General features: G+C 39.2%; 1 protein-coding gene across 1 annotated transcript; it reads left to right on the top strand.

Moving 5' to 3' along the window:
- The first annotated feature begins 917 nt into the window (after window positions 1–917).
- On the top strand, window positions 918–27,278 carry CHMP4C (charged multivesicular body protein 4C). The gene is made up of 5 exons (XM_030304391.1): window positions 918–1,271; window positions 20,341–20,518; window positions 23,346–23,460; window positions 26,369–26,534; window positions 26,721–27,278. The coding sequence occupies exons 1-5, from the start codon at window positions 1,082–1,084 to the stop codon at window positions 26,783–26,785; spliced, it is 714 nt and encodes a 237-aa protein (XP_030160251.1). The 5' UTR covers window positions 918–1,081; the 3' UTR covers window positions 26,786–27,278.

The raw sequence follows: 27,278 nt of genomic DNA, 5'->3' as shown, positions 1-27,278 counted from the left end.
CTGCTGTCCTTTCATCTCACCACTCTCTGCTTATAGCTCTAATGAATGGGACTGAGATCGGTGAGCATGAACAGAAGAGCGTTTCTTTTCTCTAGGACCCTCTCTCCTTTTTGTTACTTGGGTGTCTTCATAAAGATGTTTGACTTAGATCCAAACACAATGGCACTCCATTAAAGGTTTTGATATGCCAGCATCCACACTGAAAGCTTCAGATGCCTGATTACAGAATTGAATGAAACAAACACACTGTGTCCTGACCTTAGATAGGAAAAGAGATGAATACCACCTTTCAGCCACTTCAAGCCATGTGAGGATGATCCAGAACCGACCCATGCCAACCGGCATCCAGGCACATATCAACCTGGCCAGAGTCTACATCTGCAGGGGAAAGCCCAGTCAGCCTCGTGGCTTCTAGAAGAAGCCGCTTGGCCACACACCTGCCTCCGAGTGGCAGAAAAACGTCCTGGAAGCCCGTGCCTCTGCACCCTCACACCCACACGGTATACACTTGGACGAACACATCTGAATAGTCAGAGATCTGAATACAGAAACACTGTGCTCACAGCAGTCACAAACAAAAACACATGCGTGGAATAAAGTACTTTTCAAAAATCTGGGTCGGTAAAGCGCTCTTATCACACACTTCGAGGCCCCGCTGGAGTCCCCTGGAAAAGGGCTTTTCTCGGAGCCATTCACAAACGAGGCAGTCCTTCCCCCCGAGGTGTGTCCTCAGCGTGGATCAAACGGCAACTTTGTTGCAGTCTCGGCAATCTTTTCAACTCTTTGCTCTGCTCTTCCTTAACCCCCAGACGGCCGGGCGGCGCCGGACCGGACAGCCACCTCCTACTCCAGTGGCCTCCCCGCCCTAACCGCGCGGAGGGGCGGGGCCCAGCCGGCTGCCAGGAAATGCCCAGGAGTGTGTGTCACCTGCCCCCGACGGCTTGTTGACTCCTTGGGAGCGCTGCCTTTCAGTTTCTGGGCCCCCGAGACCAGAGGACGATCTCGCTCACCTGTTCCCCGGGCGCGGCCCCGGGCGCTCCCGAGACTCTCCCGGGACCCCTCGCCCCTCAGATCCACAGCCATGAGCAAGTTGGGCAAATTCTTTAAAGGGGGAGGCTCTTCTAAGAGCCGAGCTGCTCCCAGCCCCCAGGAGGCCCTGGCCCGACTTCGGGAGACAGAGGAGATGCTGAGCAAGAAACAAGAGTACCTGGAAAATCGAATCCAGAGAGAACTCGCCCTGGCCAAGAAGCACGGCACGCAGAATAAGCGAGGTAGGCTTGGGATCTGGCCGCAGACGTGAGCTGTCCCCCTTCTGTCCCCAGCCCTTTCCTTGGGGGAAAATCTGCCCACAGCACCTGTATCCCAGGAGGCCAGATTTGCTCCCACAGCCTTTCTAGGAACTGGTATTGACCCCCCCAGGGCCAAAACTGGAGTGAGCTGAGCCAGGCATAATCCTAGATAGCAAAATGTTAGATAGTTCCAATCAAGATGAACAGTATTTTAATGCAATATTTTAAAAGTTCAGAATTAATGCAAAAACCTCATGATGAACAAAATATCAAAAATTTTAAATAAAGACAATTGGTATTGTTGATTTCTTTTTCTTTTTGCCTCTGGCTCTTATGTCGTCCTATAAAGCACTTTTTTATTTAACATTCTTTTTTTAGAAATGTAATGTTTTGTCCATCATGAATTTTTTGTATTGATTTTGATTTTTAAAAACATTGCATTAAAATATTATTTATCTTGATTACTAACTTTTGGTACCCTTTAAATTTTACTCCTGTTCTGACTTACCCTAGTCCAGCCCTGCAGACTTCAAATATCAGGTTTTCTGCTGTGTGTTTATAAATATCAAATCATACATTTTAAGTTGCATGGAAATCTCTAGTGGAGTATTTTCTGGTATGTTCTGGTTTACCTGGCTCCTCAGCCATTGAAAAGTTTAGTTGGCTGCTGTGCAGTTGAGACATTACTTTAAAAAAAAAAAAAGCAGGGAATTAAATATTATATTTCTTATTACTGGTTTTTACCACACAAGGGACTTTGAACCAGTAATGATTCTTGGTGCTCCTGTCACACCTTGAACCCTTGTTATTGTCCAGAGTTAATTGGTTTCTTCAGTGTACTGCTCTCTTTACAGAGAATAGACCTAAACAGCACATATATAAAAGCCCAGGGAGAAGCTGAAGTGATTTGGTGTGGTAACACTAGAAATGGAAGTGGTCTTGTAATGGCCACCTCAGAAACAGAAGCGGTAATACAGAACTGTGTCCACCACCTAACCCTGAACTTGTATCCGCAAGTCAGGCTTCTTTAGTCATAACAAAGCCTTGGGAAGATTTACTTAGCCCTGAATGATGCTGCCATTGTTTAATGCAGGAAAGGAATAATGTCTTCTGGAGTTGACCTTGAAAAACTCTGCTGCTTCCCATAAAAATGTGCCTGATACATTTGTGTCCACTTATTACCAACGATAAAACGGCCAAGTTTCATTTTTCTCTGCTACTGCATATAACTTTCGTCTACATTATAGCCTGTTTTAGAGTTAAATGCTGGTTTCTATTTTTACTTTATGTCTGAAAATACTTTGGGAAGCTATTAAATGGCAATTTCTAAAGAGAATACCATGCCATTATGGCTTGCTAAAAAGTCATTGGTAGTTCTGTTTCTCTGCTCTTCCTCTTCAGTTTGACGTGCACTCTGAAATTTGCATAACGTCTGTCAAGGGATGTCTTTCTGTCTGTCATCCTTTTGGGTCTGTATATCGCTTTATCTACAGTGGTTGCTCAGTAAATACTGGTTTAAAAAATCTTAAAAATCGAACATCTGTTCTTAAGAAGTGGTGAAAATGTAGGTTTTGCTTTCAGAAGATAAAAAATGTAAGATAATATAGGTTTTATTGATTTTTTTTTTTCAGAAATCGTCTCCAATTGGTAATGCACTAAAGTGCGTTACAGGTTGACTATATAAAGACCCGCCCCCAAAATTAAAGACAACATTAATTAAGAGCATCAATCTAACTTTCTTAAATCAGAAAAGTTACAGATGCAAGTATTATGTGCAAATAATCAATTGGGGTTTGAAAATTCACTTATTCTTTGTCATTTATCCTTGGAAACTTCACTGGTGTTAGCCCACACCTGATTTTATAGTGATTCTGAGAGTAGAAACAGGGGAGTTAGCATGAGTTCTTCTGTACTCTAAACTATGGAAAGAATTCACGGGCCTCTGCATCAGAAACCCTGTCAATATCAGCATCTTCCAAATAAACCAGATAGCTTCATATACACAATAGTTTCTGTTTTCCATTAGCTACCAAGAAATATTTTCACACACATAGTGTAATCAGGCCCAATATAATTAGTACAAAATGGACCTTGTGCTATACAAGGCTGTATATAATACAGGGCCGTATATTGTGGTATAAGAGCTGTAGTTTACATTATAACCTGAGTGATATAATGTATGTGCAGTAAAGTTTTACTTCTAGACATGGCTGGTCAGCTAGCATTGTATCAGAAAGAACCACACTCCTAGCGACTACAAATTCTTCAGTAATCTATTTCTCTACAACAGAAACTTTGCCAGCATTCTGAATGTCAAAAGTGGGTTTTATGGGTAAAATGAGTAACTTTTAAATTAGCGCAATGAATGTTAGAAATGAGATCTCATTGGGGAAATTATAGATATCCTAAATATGTGGATTGAATAAAATAGTTTGAGACACTTCCTTGCTTCCCATTGTAAGAACAGGTGATAAGAATCTACTAGAGGTATAACTAACTTAGAATGCTACCTGAGGCTTGATCTCAGATCAGTGCCATGTCAAGTCCTTGGATCACGTGTTGGGGCGCCTGGGTGGCTCAGTCGGTTAAGCGTCCGGCTTCGGCTCAGGTCATGATCTCACAGTCCGTGGGTTCCAGCCCCGCGTGGGGCTCTGTGCTGTGGGGCTCTGTGCTGACAGTGTGGAGCCTGGAGCCTGCTTTGGATTCTGTGCCTCCCTCTCTCTCTGCCCCTCCCCTGCTCATGCTCTGCCTCTCTCTGTCTCAAAAATAAAAATAAATAAATAAATAAAAAACATAAAAAAAAAAAAAGTCCTTGGATCACGTGTATTTCTGCCTGAGCGCACCTCCCACAGGGCACAGCACCTTACTAGGGGATGTTACTGCCTTCAGGGAGCCTTTCATACAAGGTATATTGGAGGCCCTGAAGAGACATACACTTGGGACTTCATTGAACTCATGGAATCCTGAGTTTTTGCCTGCTTGCGGTGTATGTTTGTTTATGCAGCATTTAGTCTGAAACTTGCTCTCACTGTATCTTATGCCAAGGTTGTGCAGGCATAGCTAATTCTTCTCACCTCAAACTTCTTTGGTAGTTACCATAATCTACCAAAAAGAACCTGAATGTGCACCACCAAATTGTTTTCGCAACACCCATGACATTCAAGGCCCTGTTGATCTTTAAGATTAACACTTGGAGCAAGATTTATAATTTGGTTGAAATTTTAGGTCTGAGGGGTGCTTGGGTGGCTCAGATGGTTAAGCATCCAACCCTTTATTTCGACTCAGGTCATGCTCTCACAGTTTGTGAGTTTGAGCCCCACATCGGGCTCTGTGCTATGTCAGTACAGAGCCTGCTTGGAATCCTTTCTACCTCTCTCTCTGCCCCTATCCCTCTCATTCTCTCTCTCCCCCACCCCTCTCTCAAAATAAATAAATAAACTTAAAAAAATAAAAATAAAAATAAATTTTAGGAGGTCTGAGATTACTTGATGTAGCTTATGTAGATTACCCCTGCTTCATAGCTGGTAATCTCCTTTACGGAAAAGCAAACTTTTTACATACCACTAACTTTTATTCTTTTTTATTTTCTTTCTTTAAAGTTTATTTATGTATTTTGAGAGAGAGAGAGAGAGAGAGAGCGAGAGCGCGTGAGAGCTTGAGCAGGGGAGGGGCAGAGCGAGAGGGAGAGAGAGAATCCCAAGCAGTCTCCATGCTATCAGCACAGAGCCCCACTTAGGGCTGGATCCCACCAACCAAAAGATCAAGAGTTGTACGCTCACCCAGCTGAGCCACCCAGGTGCCTCAATTTTTCTGTTTTGAGCCCTATCATCTGGAGCAGTTTTTATTTATTTTTTTTTTTTAATGAAATTTATTGTCAAATTGGTTTCCATACAAAACCCAGTGCTCAACCCCAAAGGTGCCCTCTTCAACGCCCATCACCCACCCTCCCCTCCCTCCCACCCCCCATCAACCCTCAGTTTGTTCTCAGCTTTTAAGAGTCTCTTATGCTTTGGCTCTCTCCCACTCTAACCTCTTTTTTTTTTTTTTTTTTTTTTTTTTTATGAAATTTATTGACAAATTGGTTTCCATACAACACCCAGTGCTCATCCCAAAAGGTGCCCTCCTCAATACCCATCACCCACCCTCCCCTCCCTCCCACCCCCCATCAACCCTCAGTTTGTTCTCAGCTTTTAAGAGTCTCTTATGCTTTGGCTCTCTCCCACTCTAACCTCTTTTTTTTTTTTTTCCCTTCCCCTCCCCCATGGGTTTCTGTTAAGTTTCTCAGGATCCACATAAGAGTGAAAACATATGGTATCTGTCTTTCTCTGTATGGCTTATTTCACTTAGCATCACACTCTCCAGTTGGAGCAGTTTTTAATGTTAAGTCACCCTGATGCCCAGGTCCCACACCCATAGATTCTGATATAATTGAATAGAGCGGGGCTCAGTCATCAATATTTTTAAAAGTGCCTGGCTTAAGGATGAGTAACTTAAATCTATAGTAATGTTAATGAGTTAGAAATACAAGGTCCTTTCGTCTTGAATGCTTCCTGTTTTCACATGATGGCATCTATATGGGCATCTATGACACTGATAGTATTTGTGTGCTTCACTGGGATAACCAGGGGCTAACAGCTTGGGGACTCTTGACGCCCCAGGCTATGGCCTCTGTAGCTGAAGGAATCCGTATCTCAGCATACTGCAACCGCCTTCCTGCCACACTGGTCTGGTGGAACACTTTAGGGGTCGATATTCTTTTTTTTTTTTTTTTTTAATGTTTATTTATTGTTTTTATTTTGGGAGGTACAGAGAGAGAGAATCCCAAGCAGGCTCTGTGCTGTCAGCATAGAGCCTGATGCAGGGCTCCATCCCATGAGGGGTCACTACTCTAACCTCCCTTATGAGGTCTCTTAGAAAATAATATTCCTAAGAGATGGCCATAGTTATAATGTGCTTAAATGTAAGGTCATGATCCATTTTTTACACATTTGATAGAGAGTAACTTAGTGTCTTAGTTAGCAGTTCGGCTTCAAAGCAGACAAACCTGGGTTTGATTCCTAGCTCTGCCTTGCCACTTAGACACTGTGTGACCTTACACCATTTACGAGGCCTGTCTATCGATGGCAAGGATAAGATTGATGTTCACGGTTGTGAGGATAAATGACATTATTGTGTAAAGTCCTTAATTCAATGCTCTATAAGTATCAGTCATTGTGATAACAGTAGCATTTTTTTTTTTTTTTAAAGCTGAAATTGGCTTCCTGCTAAGTTCTACTTACTGCCTCAAATTTTGTCTTCTGGAATAACTTCGAATAAATCTACTCCATCTGCCATGTGAAGACCTTTCATGTATTTGAGGACATTAGCCACTTCTCTGTGTCTCCTGTTCCTCAACTTCACCTTCCTCAGTCACTTCCTCAGTCACCCCTTACTGTGCTGAGGTTTGCTAACCAGGGCCAGGTCTACGGTGACCTTGAGAGTGAGTGCCCCCTTAAATTTGTACCCTAAGTGCCTCTCATTCCTCTCCCCCCAGCCTGGCTCTGTTGCTCACCTTGTCCCAAGCTGAGCAGGAACTTCAAATATATAATTATGTGGAGAGATACGGATCCAGTCTTGGATTATCCCCAGGCCTCAGGCTGTGGGAAGTGGGCAGCTAGAGATGAAAGGTGGAGACTAGGAAGGAGCAAATTTGGCCACAATCCCTCCTCAGTATCATTACACATGATTCCAGGGAAACTTGGCTCTGAGGCCATTCTACCTCTTCATCTGGTATCTGTTTGGTGAATGAGACCCTAGGGCAGAGAGTCTTTTATTTGAGTGAGCCAGCACACTTTGAAGCCTGTACTGTTTTTTGCCAAGGATGAATTTGCTTCCAGAGTCATGACTGAGACTTGGTCTTCCTTGGAGTTGGGGTGCATGCACGATCCCACTGGTTTGGCCCAGTGTATGAACCTCCTGGGGCTCTTGAGTTTGCTTTTTATTATATAGTTGTCATGGAGCTGAATTCTGCAATCTCAGACACGAGGGACTAGAAGGACTTCTGTATGAAAAGAATCACATCTGTGTCAGCTGTGTGTCAGCTTTTTTTTTGCCAAAGTAGTGAGGGCAAGAGCATGCATGGCTCACGTAATACGAGACTGATACAGAATGCAGGGCCCTGATGGATGGGAGCTCCCTTGGGAGATATTACTTACCTTGTGACCTCCTTTCTTAAGAGAGTTTCTCAAAATGTGGCCCTCAGATCAACCATGTGAGGATTCTTTGAGGATGTTTATTAAAATGTAGACTCACAAGGACCCCCTCAAAATTCACATTTAGTACGTCGAGTGTAGTGTCCAGAAAGCTGAACTTTGAACAGATAACTCAATGATTCTGATGCCGACTACAGCTTGGGAACATAGGACGTGTTTATTGTTTGATGAGCTGCTAAGCTGGAAGCCTCTATTCTCTACTCTGTTTTCTTCCCTCACCATTCCTCCTGTTTCTTCCTTCCTCCTCCATCACTGTGAGACCCAGATGAGAAATTTCTCCCCACCTCCCTCCTGTTGACTGCTGAAGAAACATTTCCAAAGCTTTGACAGATCCTCGCCATCTGAATTCGTTTTCTTTAGGGAAGTGCATACTACTCCATAATCCTTTTGAAGGGTCTCAGAGTTCTCTAATATTCAAATTACAACCGAGCATCATCATAAAGTGTTCTGCATTTCTCTGATTATTTGATATTTTGTACCATACCCTGTGTATTCTGGCACCAGAGAAAAGAAAGAGTTTTATTCCTGGGGCATTCAGCACCCACATGGGGGTCAGGTCTTCTTCTCCAGTCACTGCTCTTCTCTCTTCTGGCAAACATAGATCAATGGAAATGTGACCCTTCCTCCATTTTCACCCCCAGTTTCTCTCCCACCTCAGGAGCTCCTCCTGGGCTTTCATTCCATGGTGGAGGAAACTAAAACATCTGAACCAGCCCTGGGAACCTATTCACTGAAGCTGTGGTGTTAAAACTTCTCACTTTCTCGTACTACCTGCCTTCCCCCCTCTGAGCCCTGGCAGGGATCCTAGTGGACCTACACCCTTATTCACACACTTAGGTACCGAGTGGCAGAATGCCCTGGGCTTTTTATCTCCTTTGTTCTGTTAATACTGCCTCAGTTTGCATATGCTTTTTCACAGGTAGATCAGTTGCTTCTCCCCAGTGGATTCGGAGTTAAAAGTCCTAGCCAGATTTACCCTTTCCCCATTTAAATCAATGTGTTAAGCTTGCATTCAGTATTTTACATTTATTTGTTACATATCATCTTATTTTCAATTAAGTCTTAAAATTCTAATTTTATTGTCTTATATGTGAGCTATTTCTTTTAGTTGAACTGGTTGCAAATTTGATCAGTAGGCTTTTTTTTTTTCCTCTCTGACAAAGACTTTGTTAAAATATATTGAATAAGACAGAACCCAAGGACAGAGCCTCATGGCATGTCTCTAAAGATTTCATTCCAGGATACCTCTGCATTACAGTAACAATGTTTCATCTAAGATTGGGCTAAGGCATGATTACCAATTTGACAGATCAACGCTCAATGAATTCGGTTATTTATCTAGCTACAAATATACCTGATCTACATTTTTAGCCCATATCATCTTTTTTCTCCATTTTTTTCTCTTTCCCCTAAGAATGCTTCAGTATACCTTGTGGGTTCTATTCCCAAAACCAAACTATATGCATATACCCTGCTTCACAAATGCCCATTTATGAACTGATAGCTTCATCAGATTTACCTGGAGAGCTTTTTAAAATGCCACATCAGGAGATTCTGTTTCAAGAAATCTGGGATAAGTTTAGGATTGTGATATTCAAGGCTTTCTGGTTGATTTTGATGTGCATAATGTTAGAAGGCTAGTGGGTAGTCTATGGTTTTTCCTTGAGTCAGCATCTAGTCACCCAAAGAAAACAAGCCAATTGAGATTACTTTGGTATTTTTCATCTTTGGGAGCTCATATTGGCTTCTAGTTATCATTGTCTTCTTTTCTAATCTCTCAGAAACTGGAGTGTAGGGTGTTTCTCTTCTAGAATCATTCTTTCAAGGATCCATGGCACAGATGTTGACAGTTTGGTGATGTCAACATCACCAGTTTGTAGCTACTTCTGGTAGGGTAATTGGTACCATTTCTTGTGTTATGTAACTACATCTATTTTTCCCCCTTTGTGAACTTGGAGCAGCATTATATATTATGGAGTAGTCATTTTTATTATTATTCTCCAGGCACAGAGCCTGTTTGGATTCTCTCTCTCTCTCTCTCTCTCTCTCTCTCTCTCTCTCTGCCCTTCCCCCACTGTCAGGTATGCATTCTCTCTCTCTCAAAATAAATAACTAAATAAATAATATTAAAAATAATAAAATAAATAAAAACTTAAAAAAATAAAATTGAATGTTAGCCATCTGGCTTAAATGAAATAAAATTTATACTTTTATGTTTGTCTTTCATATAAATTTAGAGGAATATAATTATGCAACCAAATACTGAACACTTTTGATATTTCATTCTCTATTTAAACATGAATTTCTGTTGAATCTCTTTGATTATTTCATGTAGTGCGATATGCTACATATCTGTTACAGGTGTGTCTTATTTGCTTTAGCAGTTACATTGTTCAAAAGGCCTTTCTCAGTGAGCAGTGCTAATTCCATGACCAATTTCTTTTAATTTGAAGGTCTTTTGTTTTTAAAATTTTTAAGTGTTTATTCATTTTTGAGAGAGAGAAAGAGACAGAGTGTGAGCAGGGGAGGGGCAGAGAGAGGCAGACACAGAATCCGAAGCAGGCTCCAGGCTCTGAGCTGTCAGCACGGGGCTTGAACTAACAAACCACGAGATCGTGACCTGAGTCGAAGGCAGCTGCTTAACTGACTGAGCCACCCAGGCGTGCCCCCCATGACCATTTGTTGCCATATATTTAGTACATGTAAGTGAAAGTGAATATAGCCTTGGAGTTCGAACAAAGATATTATCCTAATTAAAATTTATACTTTGCTCACCGCAGCAAGAAAAAATGCTATTATTATGTTAAACCAATTTATACATATTAAAGATCACATATGTAAGAGCCTTTGGTTTATCTTTTTGTAAGCAATTTGAAAAATTGTATTTATGTAAACTATCTTCCTTTGCTGAGCATCGTTCTCCCACTTACACTTGAAAAGTTAAAGAATAGTGCAGCTCATCACAATTGCAAGGTAAACCTATTCATAAAGAATTTCAAATAGAAATAGTGATCTTAAGGATAGGAGCTATATGTTTTTCAAGATGTGTTGATCTTAGGATCCCAAGGGAATAATCATAGAATCCTAGACAGTGAGAGCTGAAAGGCACTATACAGATATAGTTTGTTGGTCCTCAGGAGCACCTGCAAATCACGGACACAGTAGTAGGAAATACTGGCACATCATGTGAGCAAGGAATATGCTACAAGTAAACTATGTTATACATATACATACACACATATTCATACACAAATACATACATGTAAATATAAACACCTGTGCACACATGTACACATGTATATACAGATATATGCACATCTGTATACATGTATACATATATACACATGCAATATAGAATTTTATCTATCGGTACATGTGCTTATCCTGTAGAATTAATCATAATCAGCTATTTCTGAGTTTTTCTGTTTAATATTTGCTGGTTTCATATTCATACTGTTTTCCCTACATTCAAGGCAATAGCAAGCTCATAGAGGTTACCAGTGTGTGAGGTTACTAATAATACTAGTGGCAGGTAGAAAACTCATCCACTCAATTAGTTATATATTCTGCCTGGTCAAACAGTAACTGGGTTTTTACAAGGAATATCAAGTACATTTTAATTACTACATTGGTATGTTGTTCCAATAGCAGGTTAATTCGACTTGCTTGGCAGTTGACCTCTGAAGCAATTAATTATAAGAAATAAGAATTTCAGTGGATATTCAAAATGAGTCTTCTGCAAGCATTTCTTCCTTTTTTTTGGCAACTCAAGGCTGATAGCACTTTTTGGACATGACCTTTCACTCTCAGATTTAAGAATCTCTTGTGTAACGTCCTGGCGGTAAGAACAGCTTCATCTAAAAGCTGTGAGCTTTTTAGAAAGAGGAGAGTAGCATCATTTCTGTTGGAAAATACCTTTAATATCCTTTGCCCATTTCCTATCTTTCTGGAGATGGAAGAGGGCACTAATTATCCACTTTCTAATCTTTTATACTTTATAATATTAATCACGATTTCTCTTTTTTTTTATATATAAAATTCATTCCAACATTACTGGCTTGCTTACAGCAGTATCCCACTTCCAAGTGTCCTTTCGTCAGCTTATGTCCTGATGACATTTACTATTGGTGAGACCTCTGAAAATATGGAGGTTGCTTATAAGACCCAGCCAATGTGGCAAGCCGGTGTGATTTGCTCTATTTTGGGGTTTATAGATTCTGGCTTCTAATATATCTCTGCCAGAAACTTCACATGGTTTAGTAGGAGATTTGCATCAGGAAGAAGGTTGGGGGCTAGGAGGAATCCTTTGTGTGACACTTTATCATTCATGTGCCTTTCTGACTAGTGTGGGTGATTATAAGTGTAGACTGTTACCCTGGCTTCATCTGCATCGCCTCCTTTCTGATGTCTGACCTCACCCTCCAGGGAGAGTGTGTACATTTCTCTGCGCATCTACTGTACCTTGTACATGTCTCTTGTCATTCTCCCTCTATGTCTCCTCTGCTACTTGAAATGTAACTTACACATGTTAGTATCTGTGGTCACAATTTCTGTAAGATAGTGGGTGTTTAATAAATGCTTGTTCACTGATGAATAGGTGTTTGAATGCCCACTTCATATCTGCATCCTCTGAGATTATAGCCTCATTTCTTTTCCCTGCAGTGTGGTAGATCTACAGTATATACTTGTGGAGCGGCTGAAATGAGTGGACAAAGAATATTTTTTTTAAACTGAAGAAGGCCAGGGAAATTCATAATGGGGCGGTACTGGCCAAACGAACCTTGGAATTTTCTAGTATTCCCCCAGCTACTTTCTATCTAACCTGTGACTTTGAACAGAAACATTTTGCTTTTATTCCATTTGTACTTATCAGGATGCTTATTCAGACTGTGTTTTTCAAGAACTAAAACAAGGTGACATAAATAGAAAGTATTATTTAATTAATGAAATGATTTGTATGTGAGTAAGAACAGGGCTTACTTTAAAGTTTCTCAAATAAAACAACATGATTATGATACTTCCTAGTTAAAAACAAAAGAGGACATGACCAATTATGTGTGACATGTATCTCTTTTTTTTCTTTCCAAGATTTTATTTACATTCAAGTTAGTTAACATATAGTGTGGTATTGGTTGCAGGAGTAGAGTTTAGTGATTCATCACTTACATACAACACCCAGTGCTCATCACAACAAGTGCCCTCCTTAATGCCCATCACCCATTCAGCCCATTCCCCCACCCACCCCACCCCCCAGCAATCCTGTTTGTTCTCTATACTTAAGAGTCTCTTATGGTTTGCTTCCATCTCTGTTATTTTTCCTTCCCTTCCCCTTTGTTCATATACTTTGTTTCTTAAATTCCATATATGAGTGAAATCATATGGTATTTGTCTTCCTCTGATGGAGCCTTTCTCTGATTTGTCTTTCTCTGAGTGCATTGCAACACTCCGCATTGTTGCAAATGGCAAGATTTCATTCTTTTTGATTGCCGAGCAATATTCCATTGTATATATATTCCACATCCTCTTTATCCATTCATCAGTTGATGGATATTTGGGCTTTTCCCATAGTTTGGCTAGTGTCGATAGCACTGCGGTAAACATTGGGGTGTGTGCCCTCTGACACACGCACTATTAGCACAGTTGCTGGTTCTATCTTTAACTTTTGGAGGAACCTCCACACTGTTCTCCAGAGTGGCCGCACCAGTTTGCATTCCTACCAGCAGTGTAAGAAGGTTCCCCTTTCTCTACATCCTCGCCAACACCTGTTGTTTCCTGAGTTATTAATTTTAGGTAGCCATTCTGACAGGTGTGAGGCAGTATTTCTTTGTGGTTTTGATTTCTATTTCCCTGATGATGAGTGATGCTGAGCAGTTTTTCATGTGTCTGTTAGCCATTTTGTATGTTTTCTTTGGAGAAGTGTCTGATCATGTCTTCTGCCCATTTCTTAACTGGATTATTTATTTTTTGGGTGTTGAGTTTGATAAGTTCTTAATAGATTTTGGATATTAGCCTTTCATCTGATAGGACATGTGTATCTTCAGCACTCTCTGGGATTTCTCTTCCAAGCCCCGTCTTTTAGGCCTTCTCTAAAGACCATCCATTCCTGGTAGAGAGAAGAGCTGTCATAATGCAGCTTCATATTTCACAAACAGTTTTGTCTATAGTCACTGGATATGATGGTTTCTATAACGTTCTTCCTTTTTTGCAAACTAGTGGATTAGCGATGCACACATTTGTGCACTCCGAATGAGTGAAGAACAGACTGACCTTTACAACCACGATGCCCTGTACATTATACGAACAATGAAACTGTAACTTTTTTCTGTTTTTAGTTGCTTTTCATAGATGACTGGAAGCCTTCCTCCTCTGGCAAAGTAGTAGTTGAGTAAAGTTGCTTAAGGCTAGTGGAATTTTGGTTCAAGTGAGCAATTCTTAAATTTCAGCCGCAGTCCTGAATGGGCTGTAGTAACTCTTGCTGTGTCTCCTAGCAGCAGAATATACATGTCACGGTTCTGTATTTCCATTGCTGAAGGAATGTCACTGTTAAGTGAAGAGACAAAACTCCTGGCTGTCTCTCCACTGCAAAGGAATATAGTAGATCCCTTTGTTTTAGAAAGAATGTTATACAGGTTTCACCAGCTGCTTAAAAGCACATACAGGAGTTGGAAGATTGAATTGCACCTTCTATACCGGTTAAATTACATGGCTCTAAAAACGTCCTTCTTTGCCAAATCAGGAGCAGAGTTTAATTTGCAGTATTTGTTCCATGTCTTTAAAAATATGCAGCTGTTTTTTCCCCCAAATCATGTGTTAAAAAACAAAATCAAAGCCTGTCTAACTCATGGTGGGTCTGAGGCATCATCATTTCCCGTGCAAGCTCACGGGGAGACTCCTCACATACACTTCTTGACTTTTGGAACATAAGCCTCTGGTCTTAGTGTTTGGGAGAAGCGTACTGTGCCAGGCAGAAGTCACAGCAAGTGTCAGGCGTCCTGGGGCCAGATCCAGCCATGCAGAAATCACTGGGTTTGCTCACACAAGGTGTTTGGAAAAATGTGAATCAGCTTTTAAATTTGGAGGATTTTGCATGCAAATCCAGATTTCTTGCTTCTTTTGAGTTTGTGGAAGGCCGGGCATGGTCACGGTGGACTGGAGCTCAGCAATGTGGCTTCCAGTAAGGTTTATGCTCTGCTGGTCACCAGAGTCCCTGCTTCTTGCTGTTGACTCCCTGATGCAGGGGCCAGGGTCCACTGCCATTTATTATCGCTCTTGTACTATTTCTTATCATATAGACTAATATTCCTCTATCTTTTTCTCTCTCACAGGTGAGAAAACAAAAAAGGCCTTTCTCCCTAACCTCTCTCTGCTTCACTTAACTTTCATTACCTGCTTGGGTCCCTCTGAGATTAGAACACTGGTGTAGGCCAATCTGTAGTGTGTGGTATGGGAATTAAAGTATAGGTTGAGATCTGAACTCTTAGTGAATTTTCAAATTTTTTCCCGAGTATTTTGAAGGTCAGAAGCCATATGTTAACATAGGCATTTAAAATTGTGTCCAAGCCAGAACTCATTATTATTAACAACAACCATTTGCAAAGTTGGGCATTATACCATGTGGCTCCCACCATATGGTTCTGACAATCCTGTGAAGGAGATGACGATTATGAAGCTCCCTTGTATTTAGTAATCACTCATGATGTGTCAGGCACTGCACTAAATACTCTGTATATGTTATTTCATTTAATCCTTCACCACTGAATGAGTTATATCTTCATTTTCCAATAAGCAACTTATGTTGCACATAGGTCACATTGGTATGGATAGATGGAGCCTAGGTTTGAAAGTAGGCAACTTGACTCCAGTGCACAATGTTCTATTGTCATCTACATATTATTGTTGTTACTATTATTATTACCCAAGTAGGGAACATCACTTAAGAGTTAAGTCACACACCAAGGTTATTATGCACAGTTATTAATTGGTAGAGTAGTATTAAAATGTAACTCTAGTGACTCCAAAGTCTCATCCTTTATATCAAATTGCATTTTTTTTTATTTTCAGAAAGTATTCTAAAATTAATTCTAACTAGGAAACACAGTGCATTTTTTAATAGAGAACTTTAAATTTTTTCTTAAAAAAAAAAAAAAAAGGAAAATGCTTTTGGGCCGATGGATACCATTTATATTCCAAATAAGTATAGACAATGAACCAGCCCAACAAGATAGGGAGGAGACATACTTGGAACATTCCATTTCTGGGTATGTTGGGTGGAGATGTGTATTTGAAGTTTAGCTTCCTAAGATTTTCTGATATTTCTAAGATTTTTAAATGTATTCTAGTATTATGTTCTGGTTATGGTGAGTTATGGCAAAAAAGCCAGGGAACTTCTTGCTCACTGGTCTCAGAAATAAGATACACAATTGCATAAATTAATGAATGTTATATATTGCTATTAGTAATGATAATATGTAATTTCTAAGTGTCTACCTTGCATAGGCACTATATGAGGTGTTTTCCATAAATTATCCCTAATTCTTAAGACAATCACCTAGCATCATGGGGATTATATCCCCATTTGCAGAACAGCAAACTGAAGCTCAAAGAAAGCAAGTGTGTTACCCAGACGTATGTATCTATGGAAGAAGAAGTCACACTCTGGCCTTGAAGGCCATACTTTTTCTATTATGCCATGCTGTCATTATACCGTGTGCACAAAATTGTCAAGTTTATTTATTTAATATTCATTCATTTTATCTACTGTAAAGTAGGTCAATAATAGTACCTACTCTTGGAGTTTTTGTGAGTTAATGGCATAATTCACACAAAGCACTTAGCAGCAGTTTGGCATGTAACAAATAGTTAGTTTTTGTTATGTATTTTATTGGCCATGGGCCAGGAACTGGGCCAGGTACTGGGGAAACAGGAGAATAGGATGCTACATCTTTCTTCAAAGGGCTTATGACTGGTGTAATGGAAGTGGGGTAGAAAAGATTTTACAAATAATTATAATGCAGTGTGATAAATGTAGAAGTAGAAATGGATCCACACGCAGTGTTAGTACGGAGCACCAACTGGTAATTCTCCCCATGTTGGGGGGAAAATTTTCACACAGCTCTGGTCATTAATGTGATGAGCCTCTGTACAGGGTGATATTGCGTAATATCATAGAAAGGTCTGTATGCCAGGTAATTTTTTAAAAATTGTTTTAGTTCTTTCCTAAAGGACAGGTTAAACAAATAAAAACTCTTTCATGAATGACGTGTAAGCGCTGTTCAGCAGGGACTTGAATTGTGATGTTGCACCTGGAGAGGGAAGCAGAGCAGAGCCTGATAACCCTGGACCTCCACGGTGGGCAGGGAGGCGTGGGGGAAGAAAATTACCACTTACCAGGGAAATATAGAACAATGTTCCACACCTAAAATAAAGCCTTTCTTTGTCAAGCCTGTCTACTTGCTCCCTCCCGTGGAAGGAAACCTGCCTGATGGCATACCACACCCACTTCTTTTGCAGAGCTTTGGGCAGCCTTGCCTTTCAAGAGAGAGGCCTCACGGGAAAACACACTTATGTAACTCCAAGAGGCCCAGCTATTTATACTAACTATTCTAGTCTTTCATTTATAAATATGAGCTTTTAACACAGACTCAGAAGAAATTCAGTGAAAGATAATTGCAAGAAAGAGAAGGGTTAAGATAAGCAAAGCAAACAACCGAACTCAAGAGAAAAGAGATGATGTAGGAAATAAGATATGTTAACACAAAACTTGTTTTGGTATCTTCAGGGAGATTCAAGAGGCTATTGAATTATAAGGCAAGAATGGGCTGCTATAAAAATGAGTAGCTACAAGAAAAAAATTCTTACAAGTTAAAAAGCATAACTAAAAATAAATAAACAAAAGGGTAAAATGTAGAATAAATCTAGCTGAAGACCAATTGGTAATCCAGAATATAAAGTTAAGTAATTCTCCTAGAACATAGAACAAAAAGAGATAAACTAATAGATTGAAGGATAGAGCCAAGGAATCCCACATCCATCATATAGAGATTTCAAAAGAGAGAAAACAGAGAATGGTTTGGTGAAAGAAGTATTAAAAAAAAATTTAAAGCATATAGTTTCCCCAACTGAAGGAAGACTTAATTCTTCAGAATAAAAAAAACCCCACTGAATGCTTTGTTGGGAGAAGCAAAAAATAAAAGGCACACACCTAGGCTGGTGAAATTTCATAACTCTAAGGTACGAAAGTAAATCTTAAACATTTCCAAAGAGGAAATAAGCTAACAAATTTTCTACAAAGGGATACAAATAATATTGTCATCTAACTTTTCAAATATTGATTACCTAATGACAATGGAATAGTCAGAATTTTTGAAATATTTTGAACTGAGAGTTCTATAAAAAATCCAAACTATTATTCAAGTTTGAAACAAAATGAAGACGGTTTCAAGCCTATAGGTATTTAGAGAATTCATATCTATGCACCTTTCTGGAAAAAAAAACCTTTAAGATTTATTCTAGTAAAGTACAAATACTCCATGAAAGGATGATGTAGGATACAAGAGGCAATAGTAAGGAATTAAACCAGCAAATTCTATAGTTTATTGTAAACTGTTGAAATTGTGTCTGTCAAACTTAATGCAATTGTTAAGAATTAAGTTTCCTTCAAAATTGAAAGGATAGTAAAACAACCAGTAATCATCTGTAACTAATAAAACTGAAGATTATTTCAATCAAACATTGGAAGGTCTGGGGTGAGCAATGAATCTTATTTGGGAACAATAAATTATAAATTTTGATTAATTTTCAACATAGAAAACTTAATTGTATGTGTATAGTTTAATTTTTTAAAATTTTTAAAATTTTATTTATTTTTGAGAGAGAGAGAGAGAGAGAGAGAGAGAGAAAGAATATGAGTGGGGGAGGGGCAGAGAGAGAGGGAGACAGAGGATCTGAAGCAGGCTCCAAGCTGTCAGCACAGAGACAGATGTGGGGCTTGAACCCATGAACCTCGAGATCATGACCTGAGTTGAAGTCAAACAGTCAATTGACTGAGCCACCGAGGTGCCCTGTATGTGTATATTTTAAATATAAGAGCATACTTAGGGGAATACATTTAGTATATATAATGGTCTAACAAATTAAAGGAGGGAAATGAACAAAAAAAATTGATCAATATACATAAAGAAAAGACAGCAAAAAGTAAACAAAAATATAACAGAAAACACAAAAAAGATGATAATAGAAAGACCATATTAGATACCAGTTATCACAATAAATAAACATGAGTTAAAATCTTATATTAAAAGAGACTATATGAATGGTTGAAAACAGTCACACAAACTACGTATCCAAGTATATGCTATTTGTAATAGGTATACCAAAAAAGAGCAAATAGAAAACAATTATGAAATATAGGTCCCCATAAAATTATTACAGGCAAATTGTAACAAAAGGAAAGCTGAAACATTAATATAAAGCAAAATGGAATTTAGAGCAAAGAGGTTTAAATGGGACAGACAGTAATATTTTACACTGATAGCCAGTAAAATCTAGCAAACTATAATGACTATGAGTCTTTGTGTACCAAACAAAAAGCATAGAGTAAGCAAACTAAATCTGTTGGGATTACAAGAATGAATTGACGAAAACAAAGTTAGAAGAGAGCCTTCTCTTAAAAATCTCTGTGGCAATAACTTACATGCTTCACTCTGAAACCATAAAGCTACTTGAGTTCTTTTGTCAATTCCATTTAATTATATTAACATCCTTCTGCTTCTCTTTTCCTGCACGTTCCCTAAATGGCTTATCAAAGCTCATATTTTAGGGTCTTATTTTGGGGAGGGTGCCATAGTCAAAACTTCATTAAGTTTTGTGATTTTGTGATTTTCAAATGAAGTGGGTATTTTGTTTAAGAGCTGATGGGAGGGTGTTTGGATATTTTTCTGAAGGCAACATTTCTTTCTCTCATCAGCTTGCTACTAATTCTTGAATTTGACTCTAGCAGTGTTGATTTCATGGGTGCTCATGGTTAGATGTAACCTTGCTGACAGCTCATAATTATTTTAGACCAAGACATGAAGCTCATCAACCTAGGTTTGGGTTCCAGCTGCCACTCACCATCTACCTTCAAGAAAGTCACATAACTTCTCTGGATCTCAATTAGTTTGTCTTTAAAATAAGGAAATCAGGCTAGAATAGACAGTTATTAAGATTCTTTTCTTCCTCTAAAGTTTTGTTTTTTTATTGCATGATTTTTATTCATTTTTTTCCGTACTAGCAAAATACTTTTATTATTTTATAATGATAAAAGGAAAGTAAAAATTTCTTTTTGGTGTGTGCCAGAGTTAAGGGAAGTAGAAGAATAAGGGAATTAATAGGATTTTTACTTACTTTGATGACAATAAAAAGCTAACAATTCCAACTGTTTGCCATGAAACTTATCATAGCTCCCCAAAACATATAAAGGATCATACTTTCAAAATCCATAAAAGATATTTTTATCCATCTTTTCCCTAAAACTCTATACTGATAGAAACACTGCTGTGATATATTTTATGAAATATGAAAACTGACTTTTCAGCCTCTTACACTTGCCAAATCTTTGGAAGAAAAGAATAACAAGATGTTTGATGAGTAGTTGTTGCAGGTGATTGAAAGGGCAGATGTTAGTGTTTCTCAGCTTTATTTGGCACCCTCATTGTCTGTAGGGATTGACAATGCTGAGTCTATGGTTGGTGTTGGGCAGATGTCTCTTGAGTTTGTGGCTTGGGCTTTCTGCTGATAAACGTGGCTTCTCCCTTATTTAGCTGCATTACAGGCACTAAAGAGAAAGAAGAGGTTTGAGAAGCAGCTCACTCAGATTGATGGCACACTTTCCACCATTGAGTTCCAGAGAGAAGCCCTGGAAAACTCACACACCAACACCGAGGTGTTAAGAAACATGGGCTTTGCGGCAAAAGCGATGAAAGCAGTTCATGAAAACATGTGAGTGAATTTGGTCTCCCTCCAAGTCATAAATTCCCTCAATGTTGGGAAGAGCCTTTGGAATTATGTGATGATTTTGGCAGGAATGGAGTTACTCATTTCAGGCTTTTTGACATGTTGGAATGGAACGCCCCCTTGGAGAAAGATTAGAAGTTAGAGTAGGGGAAAAAAAAAAAAAAAGACCATGAAAAAATGAAGACGTTCACTTTGCTCTTAATGTTTCCCAGTTGCCTCAATATCGTCTGACACTCCACATGTAAATGCTTTCACACAGCAGTTTTTTTTTTGTTTGTTTATTTATTTATTTTGAAAGAGACAGAAAGTGTGTGAGGGAGGGAGAGGCAGAAAGAGAGGGAGACAGAATTCTAAGCAGGCTCCACGCACAGAGCCCGATGGGGAGCTTGGACCCACCAAACCTTAAGATCATGACTTGAGCCAAAACCAAGAGTCAGACGCTTAACCAACTGAGCCACCCAGGCACCCCCATGCTGTTGTTTTAAAAAGGCCTAAATGTCAACACCTGTGAGAGTGTTAGAATTACTGAACAGTGGTTGTCAAACCCAGAAAACTACAAAAGAGAACACAGATGGCCAGGATCCTTGAAGAAGGGTAAGGATTGAGCCTTTTTGTTTTTAACCACATTCTCCAGGTGATTCTGATACTAACCAGTGTTTGAGAAACATTGACCTAGAATAATAGCTTTGAGCATGAATTTGAGGTTAGATTTGCTGACCTCAGTTTCATTGCCAACTGTCCTTGAGTAAATTACTTTGCTTCTCCCTGATTCAATTTCTTTAGCTGTAAATTGGAGATCATAATAGTACTTACCTCATGTAGTTATTGTGAGATTCAATGAGATACTAGATACAATGCACTTAGCATAGTTTCTGGCACAAAGTAAGCACTCAGTACCAATATTCATAGTGGTAGTGGGGCTGGTGATAATTTGCTTTACATTCACGCTGGGAAATCAGTGACTGAGACCTGATTCTTTCCTGAGATTAGATATGACAGTGAGGTCTAGGTCAAAGATGTATAAGAGCAAAAATGCCTGAAGGATGTAGAGAAGTGTCTGTGGATGGGAAAAATGGGAGAGGGGGAGGCTGGGGTCAGTGAAGACATCTTTGCTAACATTTTCTTGCCTTGATAATTCATTGATAATCAGCTGTCATTTTGATAGCTTCAGAAAGATCACTAGAGTCACTGTCAGAGTCAAAAATCTATCATTGCTGTAAACCTGGGTGCTAAACTGTAGTACAGAATCACGGCCTCTCTCTCCAGGTAGCTGAGCAGCAGTATGCCACTGTATTCCTTTGGAGTAAAGTTCAACCTCAGGCCCAAACTTCAGTTGTGCCTTTCTCATACTCCTTTTTATAAATAGGCTCACTGTATATTTGTTATAATGATAATAATTGGAAATGAGAGGTGATAGGAGGATGCTAAAAGAAAACTTTTTAATGTAAAAATACTTGTCTTCCCATATGTAGAGTCTGGAAAACTTGCACAATATTTATTCCACTGGGAGTCAAAATTTCAGTGTTTAGTTTGCTTAATAGTGAGGTAAATTGTCACTTCTCTGGTATTCAATCAGTTTGCCCTAGTTTCAGAGTTGGAGGAATGATTCAGAGACAGAATGGTAGTGAAGCAGTTCAGATCCTGGCCTTCAGACACTGCCTGCTTAGGCTGGTGGTTAGAGGCCGGTGGGGTTCAAGTGCCGGAAGCTGTCTTCAAAGCAGCTGTCCATTGTGGGCCTGTGGCTACCTGGGTTCCTGTGCTGAGATTGAGGATTCTTCTGAGAGCTTCGGAGGCCTCATCCTGCTCTCATTAGTATTCTCCCTGGGCATCAGCAGCCATGGGAAAGCTCTCAGGGAGTCAGGATCTCAGAGCTACTAAGCATTCTAGAAGATCTCTAGTTCCAGAGTTTAGCTTTTCTAAAAGGCTGCTGTCGGATAGTTACTGGTGAGAGTTGCCACAGCTTATCTTGGTCATGGTGGTCCTTGGTGGTCCATGGGACCATTTCCTGCTGAACTGATACATGGCAGCATATATTAAATTCTACATATGTTCTACCAGACAAAATTTCAAAATGCATCGACAAATGTTGTTATAGTCTCTAGTGAGTCCCAAATGTAATGGCCATTTATCAAATATTTAAAATATATGCGTGTATGCAGGTTTATTAATTTTCACGAAATGCAAGTTGTTTTTAAAGTTGATAAATGCTATCACCAGAAATTTTTATTATCTTACTGAATAACTAAGAGTTCACATTAAATTGACTCATTTTTCATATGGGATTATAGCTGAATTCATTTTACTATTATTTTTATTTTAGAGAGAGAGAGAGTGTGTGTGTATAAGTGGGGGAGAGGGGCAGAGAGAGAGAGAGAGAGAGAGAGAGAGAGAGAGAGAACCTTAAGCAGCCTCCACACTCAGTGTGGGCCCAATGCGGAGCTTGATCTCACAAACCTGGGATCACGACCTGAGCCAAAATCAAGAGTCGGATGCTCAACTGACTGAGCCACCCAGGTGCCCCCGAATTCATAATTTTAAAGTAAAATTCTGAAATATTTAGAGGTGCCTGGGTGACTTATTTGGTTAAACATCTGACTCTTGATTTCATCTCAGATCATGATCTTATGGCTCGTGCGTTTGAGGCCCACATCGGCCCCTGCCCTGACAGCAGAGAGCCTGCTTGGGATTCCCTCTCTTCCTCTCTCTCTCTGCCCTTCCCTGGCTCGCATCTTCTCTCTCTCTCTCTCTCTCTCTCAAAATAAACAAACATTTGAAAGAAAAGGAAATATTTCAACAACATATTATTTCCCAGGGATCTGAACAAAATAGATGATTTGATGCAAGAAATCACAGAGCAGCAGGATATTGCCCAAGAAATCTCAGAAGCCTTTTCTCAACGGGCTGGATTTGGTGATGACTTTGATGAGGTAGGTAACACAGTGTAAAGAATGGAGTATTGTGGGTACTAAAAAGGATAGCTTCCTCTCATATATAGCAGGTGGGGTTTCATAAATATTTTCTTAAACATCACTAAAGAATAAGTGATATTTGTTAGTGATGTGCTTCTCACAAGGGGGGAATGAAAGTGTTGGTAGCTCCGATTTAAAAGAAAGATTAATATAGTCTAGCAAACCACCCCCTAATTAAGTTTTCAGCTATTAAGGAAAGGCAGTATGTGATTATGTAAAGTTAGTGACTTTTAATGGTTGAAGCCTAAATAGCACCATTACAAGGAATCAAGTGCTCGCACATGTGGGCAAAGCAAAGCAGACTGTGTCGCTCTGCAAGGAACAGACGTATCGTGCTCTGTAGTTGTTAAATTAGAGGTTAGTCTGCCTCTGTTTATTACTCAGGCCATGAAACAAAATAAGTGTGGAGTGGCATTATTAACACACACATTCCATTTAGATTAATCAGTCCAATAATAGAGACTATAATTATAATGGTGGTGTCTGCACTGTGAATTTCAATTGTTCTACTCAAAGCACACGTAAGTAGGACTAGTATATGTTTTGAAATGTTTCCAGTTGTCTGATTAGTATGAGAAAGAATCTGACTTCCTGACTTTCTACTAAGTAAGATGTGGTTCCATGGAGGCCTAGGAAATGAGAACTGAGTGTTATCAACTTTTAAAAATAGCGTAGACCACCCTATGTGGAATTTATGAAACAAAACAAACAAAATAAAAAAAGAGACCAAAAAAGTCAGGCTCTTAAATATAGAAAACAAACTGGTGGTTGCCATAGGGGAGGTAGATGAGAGGATGCGTGAAACAGTGATGGAGATTGAAGAGTACTCTTATCATGGTGAGCACTGGGTAATGTATAGAATTGTTGAATCACTATATTGTACACCTGATATTAATATAATACTGTGGGTTAATTATACTGGAGTTAAAATAAAAAATATGCCTCCCCCCACCAAAATGGTGTAGATGAGTGGTTAGAAACTTCGGCTTTCAGGCCAAATCGTTCCCATAGTCTTTTTGTATGGCACGTGAGCTAAGGATATCACATGTTTGAAGCACTGCAGAAAATAACAGTAGTAACAATAGAAACAAAGAAGACTATGCAACAGAGACTGTATGTGGCCAGCAAACCTAAAATACTGCTATCTGGCCCGTTAAAGAAAGGTTGCCTACCCCTGGTTAGCCCAATAAGCACCTATTGAGTGCATTATGATATGGTGGAAAGGACTCTGGGCTCATAAGGACATCTGCGTTCTGCCATTTGTTACTAAACTTTGTGTAAGCCCCTTCACTTTTCTGACCCTTAGTTTTTTCATCTATAAAATGAAAATTACTAGATTGCTAGATTATTTCTGAAGTTTCTTAATTCTAAAATTATTTTATCAGTGGATGAGTGTTTGGTATTCAAAGGCTGTAAACGATGGAGGAGATGATTATTCTGTCATCATACTTATTAAAGAAAATATCAATATCTTCTTTGTACTGTTGATAGCTCTCAAGCGCTATTGACAATTCTGGGCACACCTTCAATGTGGAATAGTGTGTTCTGCCATTACTATGTTTACTATATTTGTTCCTAATTGTTTTGTGAGCAAAAATAGGCCTCAGAGTATTCAATCTGTAAGCCCTTTATTCATATAGCTTGTGGGAAACCAGAAAGCTCACAAGTACACTGACCATACTATTTCACATGGCCTGTTGACATACACTTTCATGATTTATTTCCTTTTCATGAGGTAGATTTACCAGTGGTTAATCATTAGGCTTGCTGCATATCTGATATACATTGACTTGGTCAAATGTTGTGGTTGGCTTAAGTACCTCCTGTCTTGGCCCGTAGTATTGTTACTCTCATTTTAATACGAGATGGTGATTTATTTATGTATCTTTCTCCCACATTCAATAATGAACTTCTTAAATGTAGGGACTGTTGATTCAACTTTGCATCCCCAGCATTGAGTTCAATACCTGACCATGAGTGAGCTCTCAATAAATTTGTTCAATGATGAATGAATGAATAAATGAAGACTCTCTTTGGTCAAATAAACATGAGTGTCTTAGGTCATTTCTGATGGTGACAACCTCAGAATTCAAATGATGACAAATTTAGTTTTGACTCTCAAGCTCTCTGAGTGGGGATTGGACTCTACCTGAGTATTCATGGAGCCAGTTACATCTGAACTACCATAGTCATATCTGCTATAAGGTGACTTATGCTGTTAAAGTCTCAAACTAGTCTTGCCTCTCTAAGCTTCTTAGGACAGAGAATAGTTTAGGATTAAGCCAGATTCTCTGAGACTATAGCTAAAAGAAAGAAGTACAGTGTACCTACCTTGAGGGGCAGTTTTCTTTACCCAAACACACAGCATGATTTATATTGGCTTTGGTAATTTAACAAAGACACCATAGTATCTTTGATTCTTTTTACTTTCTGTACATTATGGCTCTGCTATACCTGTTGTTATGTTTTCAAAAGCATTAGCCCAGATGGAAGTACTTATTTGCTCCAATTAAAGTTTTACAGATTCTTACTTTTTTACAATAGGAAAGATACAGTGGAAAAAATGACAGGCAAGGTGCAAATTTCCTAGAAACTGTGGAAGTTATAAATTCAGTTAACACAAATTACTTGAATAACTGTTTACTGAAGTATTATAAGATTAACTACAACAAATTTGCACAAACCAAAATATTCATTTTTTAATCATTGCTCAGTGTTGCAAAAAAAGACTTAGTCTTAAAATAAATATTCCGTTTCACTGGGTTCTCACATATCAATTGGGTAGCAGATGTTCTTATTATTGTGTTTGAGGAAACCCACTTCTTGAAACGTTAACTTCATAATTCTTTCTTTCTCCTATGTTCAGGATGAGTTGATGGCAGAACTTGAAGAACTGGAGCAGGAAGAATTAAATAAGAAGATGACAAATATCCACCTTCCAAATGTGCCTTCTTCCTCCCTCCCTGCACAGCCGGCTAGAATGCCGAGTCGAACGTCAGGCATGTCTTCTGCTGCACATCGATCCCGAGCAGGTCTGTTGCACACCTCAACACCTACAGTCAGATACTTGCCTAAAATAATTACCCAGGTCCATCCCTTTTAACACTTACTTTTTACTTCATAGATGTATAACTTTTAATACCTGTATTCATACCTGTTTTCTCTGGTGAAAGTGGGAATGTCGCCGCTTACTGATTTTTATCTATTTTATGTTCCAGCATCTTCCAGGAGGGCAGAAGAAGAGGACGATGATATCAAACAATTGGCAGCTTGGGCTACTTAAATTACAGTGGAATTTGTTGACATCTAAATTAATGAACTGTACATTAGACACACAAAAAACATGTTTTTGCAATGTTTAGAAGTTAACAAAGATCTTGTTTTATATTTACACTGGATGAGTAATTGTCTTTTAAGGCTTGTAGGTAAAAGTTGCAAAGAATCGCATGTAGACATAGAATGAGGGATGGGAAGAGGCTTCCTGGTAGCATCTCAGAGGATCTTTCCATGCTGATGGGAGGGGGCATTCTATCTTGTTCACTCCTGTATTTCTAGTCCTGGCACATACTTGGTGCCCTCTATACACTTGTTGAAAGAAAACGGAATTCTATGTACGCGTAAAAATGTATAACAGTTTATAGGCCATGTAAGAGTGATGCGTTGAGGATAATAGCTAGAGAAAGTATCTTTCTTTTCTACATGAAGCAAGTTTGCTATGTGTATCCATGTTAGAACGTATCTACCCCATGGTAAATGCAAATACACCATGCCTCTTG

This window comes from Lynx canadensis, chromosome F2, assembly GCF_007474595.2.
Source record: "Lynx canadensis isolate LIC74 chromosome F2, mLynCan4.pri.v2, whole genome shotgun sequence".
Classification (NCBI taxonomy): domain Eukaryota; kingdom Metazoa; phylum Chordata; class Mammalia; order Carnivora; family Felidae; genus Lynx; species Lynx canadensis.
This window is presented reverse-complemented; position numbering and strand designations above follow the sequence as displayed.

What these genes read in the sequence shown, in the direction of transcription:
- CHMP4C (XM_030304391.1), top strand. Translation starts at nt 1,082, where the DNA reads ATGAGCAAGTTGGGCAAATTCTTTAAAGGGGGAGGCTCTTCTAAGAGC. An exon ending in TTGGTGATGACTTTGATGAG is followed by an intron (nt 23,461 to 26,368) that starts GTAGGTAACACA and finishes TCCTATGTTCAG; the next exon opens with GATGAGTTGATGGCAGAACT. An exon ending in TGCACATCGATCCCGAGCAG is followed by an intron (nt 26,535 to 26,720) that starts GTCTGTTGCACA and finishes TTTATGTTCCAG; the next exon opens with CATCTTCCAGGAGGGCAGAA.